The 6,398-nt window shown below is 35.1% G+C and overlaps 2 protein-coding genes across 2 annotated transcripts in view; both read right to left on the reverse strand.

Annotated features, from left to right (window-relative positions):
- LOC144452061 (fatty acid-binding protein, liver-like) overlaps position 1 on the reverse strand; it is a 1,632-nt gene extending 1,631 nt beyond the window's left edge. Inside the window, exon 1 of the mRNA XM_078143072.1 lies at position 1. This exon is cut by the window's left edge and continues 200 nt beyond it. Within this exon, the coding sequence (XP_077999198.1) occupies position 1 (1 nt within the window).
- Positions 2–2,354: 2,353 nt separating this feature from the next.
- LOC144452062 (fatty acid binding protein 1-B.1-like) lies at positions 2,355–4,527 on the reverse strand. Its single transcript, XM_078143073.1, has 2 exons — positions 4,327–4,527; positions 2,355–2,564 (listed from the first exon to the last, which is right to left on the reverse strand). Exons 1-2 carry the CDS (start codon positions 4,525–4,527, stop codon positions 2,355–2,357), a joined length of 411 nt encoding a protein of 136 aa, XP_077999199.1.
- Positions 4,528–6,398: the final 1,871 nt, after the last annotated feature.

Here is a 6,398-nt window from a genome sequence, read left to right on the forward strand (position 1 = left end):
TGATGCGAATTAAATTGTCTGTACAAAGCGAGAGTTTGAAGTAAAGTACCGTGTCTTACTCAAGTGTACTATTATATGGATTCCTTGGGTTGTTAACATTATTTCTCAGGTAGTCAATAAATATTTTTCGATGAATTAAGATGGAGGGACCGTTATTATTCATGTACACACCTGTTGCTATTTTGCATTTTTCAAATGACAGTACGTCCGCAATTGTTCATGATTATGATTTTTCATGTAAAAACACGAAATATTCTTGTTTGATATATTAAGAATGCAATGTCCAAGTCCAAAATTAAGTAGGTACCCCCTATATATAGTGGTGCCTTCGATTTGTTTCTGCTGTGTCATCGATTCCATGGCCCTATTGTAAGAAGTGAGTTTGTGATCCCATTAGGCAACAATTATTTGCAGTTGTACTTTAATATCACAAATGCTTGTAGACCTTCAACAACGTCTATACCTACACAAATAAAGCCATATGAAAAACAATATTTGTTTCCGATAACATGACTTCAGAAATAGGATAGGTAGGGCGGAATTTCATTTGATGTCATTTAATTTTTAAAAATTATTTCGACCCCACTATATGATACTCAACGGTCACAATACTTCCGTAGAAGATGGTGAGGTGTAAACGGAGTAAATGAATGTTAAGTATGTAGACTGTACTGTTACAGTCTAAAAAGACCTGATTTTTCTCTTGAATACGATTTTTTTTTAAAAAGTTACTTCGGATGAGGCAAAGGTATGAAGGTCTACACGGAAATAGAAGTAAGTTTTTACCATGATTTTACCTTTTTACATGAAAACAATTTTTAGGATGGGGGGCTTAAACTAGGGTCGGTCGGGTTATATGCAGCGCACTATTTTCTTTCTTTCTAAAGCAACGTTTGTTTTACCCCCAGACGACGAACATGGGTCCCCATTATTATAGCTTAACTTAGTGCATATGTATATGTAGGAAAATGTATTGTAATTTTAGTTACATATTTAATGTTCCTATTTAAAATTAATGTTGTCTTTCAAGTCTGTCATATTTAGTGTCATTTGACTTTTTTTGGGGGGGAGGGGGTATTTTTTGTGTACTTGTGTGTTTCTTAATCGTAAATTTAATCAATTAAGTCAGGCCCCATGTGGGTGGAGTTCAATGACTAACTTAGGCTGTTTGATATTTATCACGCCACACGTGATTGGTACACTGCTTATACATGTACTTGAATGTTTGTTTTGTCTGGTACCGAGCTTGGTCAAAATGAGTGTGCAAGTGTGTAAATGAGATTGTTGCATTAATTCCTTAAATCTCCCTTTTAGGGAACTATTGGCATTTAAGTTATCAGTGATATTAATAATTTGGCTACTTTCACTATTACCATATTGTATGTTCGAAATGTTGTGTTTGGATCTAATTGAAGCTGAGCTGAAAGCCAGAACTCCCAAAGACTAGATGGGTACACAACTGGAAACCTCAGGACTGGGGTCAACATCTCTACTTTAAGCCATTGTCCCCAATGTCTTGTAAAGCTGTTCCCCATTACCCACTGTGAGACTCCCGCTCTTCTCCTCACACCACAACTAACTGTTAATTCACTACATTTCATCGATTTGATACGTTACTTTACAATGGGGGCACTGGTGGGATGTAGTAGCAGTAGGATTTGAAACCGGTGGCACCAGTGGGATCATACCAAAATCACAAAATAATGCAAAGTTATGGTGATGAAAAAATTAGTCAAAGTAAAATGCGACACACACACACACACACACACACACACACACACACACACACACACACACAAACAAACACACACACACACCACTAAAACATAACCCTCCCTAGGCTTATAGAAGATTAAAAGAAACAGACCATTTAAGTAAATTAATTAAAAAATCAAAGTTTTTGGTGATGTTACTTATAATTTTTCCGTGACTAAAGGAACAAACCTGTTTTATTCAAAATAAATGTATCTATAGTACACTCTAATAGTTCGTGCGCTGAATGTTTTCTTGGAGGACCACGTAGCGTCCTGAACAAGCGGTTGGTCCTTTGTACTAGTTAGTGATCAAAATATTGATCGATTACCCACTGTCCAAGCCCAGTCCTCGACTGATGGTATATAAATATAACTTCTAGGGCATCGACCGCAATGTTTTCGAGTCGATTCAGTACCAGAGACGTGATTTGTGATAAATTTAACACTCACAATCAATAACAGTTCTCATACGTCTAAACTTTATTTTCAAAACTACCAAAAGTTAAAAGTTGTGTATGTGACATCATCACAGAGTCGTCATAAGTGTCAGACAGACAGTGGTGTCATTTTAAAAAATCAAATGATGTAGACGATTATTGTTCAGACCCTCACAAAGTATTGCTTGCAGGTAACACCAGTTTTTGTTGTCATGGTGACCACAAACTTGCCGTCAATTACTTCATCTGTTGAAAATATTGACTTTGGTGTCTCCACGACAGGCTTGACCACTATCTTGTTGCCTTCCAATGTTGCAACGGACTTTGTTTGCTCACCGGTTGCTTCATTCAGTACGTCAAACTCTTGATCCAACTACAAAAATATATAAATAAAAACAAAATTAGTGATCTTCATGTTGAAATAACTTGATGATATGACTACATAGTGTCACTACTTTAAAAGTACACTGGTAGAACATACATACATACATACATACATACATACATACATACATACATACATACATACATACATACATACATACATACATACATACATACATACATACATACATAGTACATACATACATACATACATACATACATACATACATACATACATACATACATACATACATACATACACGTAACGTTTCATTTTAACGAATCATTTGCATAATTAATGATTTCTGGTAATTAGACAACATCTTATGAATGTACGCTACAGATTTCATGTAATTCGACAAACAAGTTGATGATGACATGGCTCAAATGTCCTTAAAAGCGTACTTGTACTTGTGTATCTTTTAATATTAATGAGTAATTTGCATAATTAAGGGGGGGGGGGTTAACAATTAGGCAATATTTTAATGCAGTCTTCAAATTTTATATATAATTTGTCTGCCTGTATAAGACATTGACAATAACAATGCACATATGCATTATGGAGCGTGCTGATGTATCTTTTGATAAATTTGATTAAGTACTTTGCATACAATTATTTTTGGTAATTGGATATTACCATAAGAATGCAAGTTTCAAATCTTATATAATTCGACACGTGTATTACTGTTGACACAGTGTACGTGTACAGCAAAGCCTGGTGAAGTAACTATTAATTTACAGGAATTAATGATTTTTTAAGGAGAGTATATATATATATATATATATATATATATATATATATATATATAATAAACATATATATATTATATATGTACATTAACGACAACATGGCCCACGTGACTGAGGATTTAGCTTGACGATGTACAGCCGTTGTTTATATAGAGTCATTTGCTATTTAATTATTTCGGTATTTTGGCAATATCTTAATCAATCTTCAAATTTCATTTTGATTTTTTTTTACAGTTATTGACTATGACAAAATGCACTTTTCTTTAAAGCTTGTTGATATGTTTTAATTGGAATGAGTCATTTGCATAATTAATCGTTTCTGGTTATTAGGCAGTTTCTTGAGGTTAGAAGCTTATAATCTGGTATATTCATTTTAGATAGGGTTAGAAGGGAGAGTGATCAACATTGCGTACAGAAGTCATTTCAGTTTACATATGATCATAGTCATTAGTGTTGTTAACGTTGGCGATCTTTTTGTCGTAGGACTTAGTAAGATGGGGAGGGATTCCGAAAACTCAAATTCCATCATGGTCTTTAGGTGAAAATGTCAACCCGGAATGTAGTTTTCGTGTTTAAATTTAAAACAAACATTTATTAAAAGTTTGGATTATGCAGTGAAACAACTGGAGGTATGCCCCCCCCCCCCCCGATAATCTGATGACACTCCTTATATGAGGCGTTTCGAAATCGGCTTTTACTGTCATCAATCATAGTCAACGGCCTTCTCTCTTATTTTTCTTCCCACCCGGAAAATTGAACAACTTTTTGTGCAAGAGAGGTTTTGTTCGAAATGTTGAAGACTGGCAAACAATTGACTGTTTAGCCTGAAGCCTGTGAATTACGTAAATATCAGCTAGACCACTAAATAAGAGGTATGAGTGTAAACCAACACGTCGTAAATATATATATTGATAATTGATCGCAAACGACGCGTAGTTACCTAGCAACAACGTATTCAACACTAATTAAAACTCATATTTTCGATCAGATTGTGCACTTACTAGTATTTTGTGTTCTTTAACGGGCACTGTATCTGAATACTTGACTTTGAATAGGATAGTATTGCCCGTTTTAGTGATGTCCAGCGATGGTTTAATCCCTTCGAAGAATTTCGTTTTCTCCTCCGAGAGCTCCATAAACTTGGCGAGGTCTGCGACTCCCTCTTGACTTTCAAGTTTCCAAGATCCAACAATGTCAGCCATGATGCGAAGGAGATTGTCTGTACAAAGCGAGAATTCCAAGTAAAGTACTGTGTCTAGATCTTACTATGGATGTATTGATACATCCATGGTGTTACTCAGGTGTACTATTATATGGATTCCTTGGGTTGTTAACATTATTTCTCAGGTAGTCACTAACTAGTTTTCGATGAATTAAGATTGAGGGACCGTTGTTATTCATGTACACACCTGTTCCTATTTTACATTTTCAAACGACAGTACGTCCGCAGTTGTTCAAGATTATGATTTTTCACGTAAAAATACTAACTATTCTCGGTTGATATATTGCAATGTCCGAGTCGAGAATTCTATAGCTACCCCCTGTACATAATGGTGCTGTCGAAAACGGGATTTTTTTTCTGCTGTGTCACCAGAGATCCTAGGGTTTTCGATGTTATTGATTTCTTGTCTATGTTGTAAGAAGTGAGTTTGTGATCGATTTGTTTACAGTTGTACTTATTCACGGACACATGCTTGTACACCTGCACAACGTCTATACCTACACAAATAAGCAACATTTGTTTTACCCCAGGCAACCAACACGGGTCGCCCAGTTATACATTTTAGCTTAATTAGTAGACAAGTGAATATGTATATGTAGGAAAATGTAATATAATTTTGATTGCATGTTTATGTTTATATTTAAATTTTGTCCGTAATGACGGTTAGTGTCACTAGATTTTTTAGGTTAGTTGCTGTTGAATTGTGTATTTCTTTATCGTAAATATAAATAATTAAGTCCACAGGAGTCCACTGATTAACTTCGACTGTCTGATCTATTTATCACGTCACCTTCGATTGATACACTTGCTTGCACTTGAATGTTTGTTTTATCATTTGCCGAGCTAAACGAAAATGAAAGTGTAAGATTTCATGAACGTCGAACGGGGTTGTTGAATTAATTCCTGAAAATCTCCCTTTTAGTAAACTTTTGGCCTTTAAGTTATTGGTTATATTACTAGCTATTTTCTATATTTTTTCTTGATTTTCCAGAAGGGACGGTCTATTGAGTTGTGTAAGCAATTAAAAGCCTATTTGGCTGCTAATTATTTTAATAGCCGTTTTTATGCGCACACTCTCGGGGGGGGGGGCTGTTACCTTATTTTAGCTGTAAATACCGTTCAAAGCCAGATATTAGATCACCTGCTAACACACATACACACAAAAGATGAATATCAGTGGGCTAGCCATAACTATATTAACCATTACCACTTCATACATGTATTTCTGAATAATATTTACCAGTTATTGTCATGAGTTCCTTATGTGATAAATGTCATAAAAACGTAATGCGACACCATATTGTCCTTGTCATATCGGACACGATATAGATGTCGGAAAAGAAATCCATATTAAACCACGATGAAGCATTAAAATAAAGTGGGTGGGGAGAAATGGGAGTTTTCATAGCCTGAAAGCGTTTCGTTCCTGAAGGTGACATCGGCCATAGAACATTTCTTTAGTTGGGTTATTGATTGGAACATGATTACGTAACAGTTGTCTGTAAAGTTTTATTTAAAAATTGAATCATTACAAAAGAAGGGTAAATATGCCTTGAACATAGGACGATTCTGTTATGGCAACACAGAACAGAGTTCAGATATTGTTAACCATTACATTTGACCAGGTTGTAAATTACACCGCTTCAGACAAACGTGTGTTTTTCTCATTTTTCTTTCAAGTGTGCAGCTTGTCTGTTATCAATAAATCTGTGTAAACTTGAAGAAGGAAATGCTATATAAAGGGAATTTTTAAATCAACAAATAGGCCGAAGTTAATTCATAAGACATTGTTGTACCTTTTAACCCATTTCGGTCTCGAAGTGGTGTAACTCAACGATGATACGGAAATGT

Source organism: Glandiceps talaboti, chromosome 22, assembly GCF_964340395.1.
Source record: "Glandiceps talaboti chromosome 22, keGlaTala1.1, whole genome shotgun sequence".
Lineage (NCBI taxonomy): Eukaryota > Metazoa > Hemichordata > Enteropneusta > Spengelidae > Glandiceps > Glandiceps talaboti.

Coding starts and splice junctions, on each gene's coding strand:
- LOC144452062 (XM_078143073.1), bottom strand. CDS start 4,527: ATGGCTGACATTGTTGGATCTTGGAAACTTGAAAGTCAAGAGGGAGTC. Junction 2,565..4,326: donor TTAAAGAACACAAAATACTA/GTAAGTGCACAA, acceptor ATATTTTTGTAG/TTGGATCAAGAGTTTGACGT.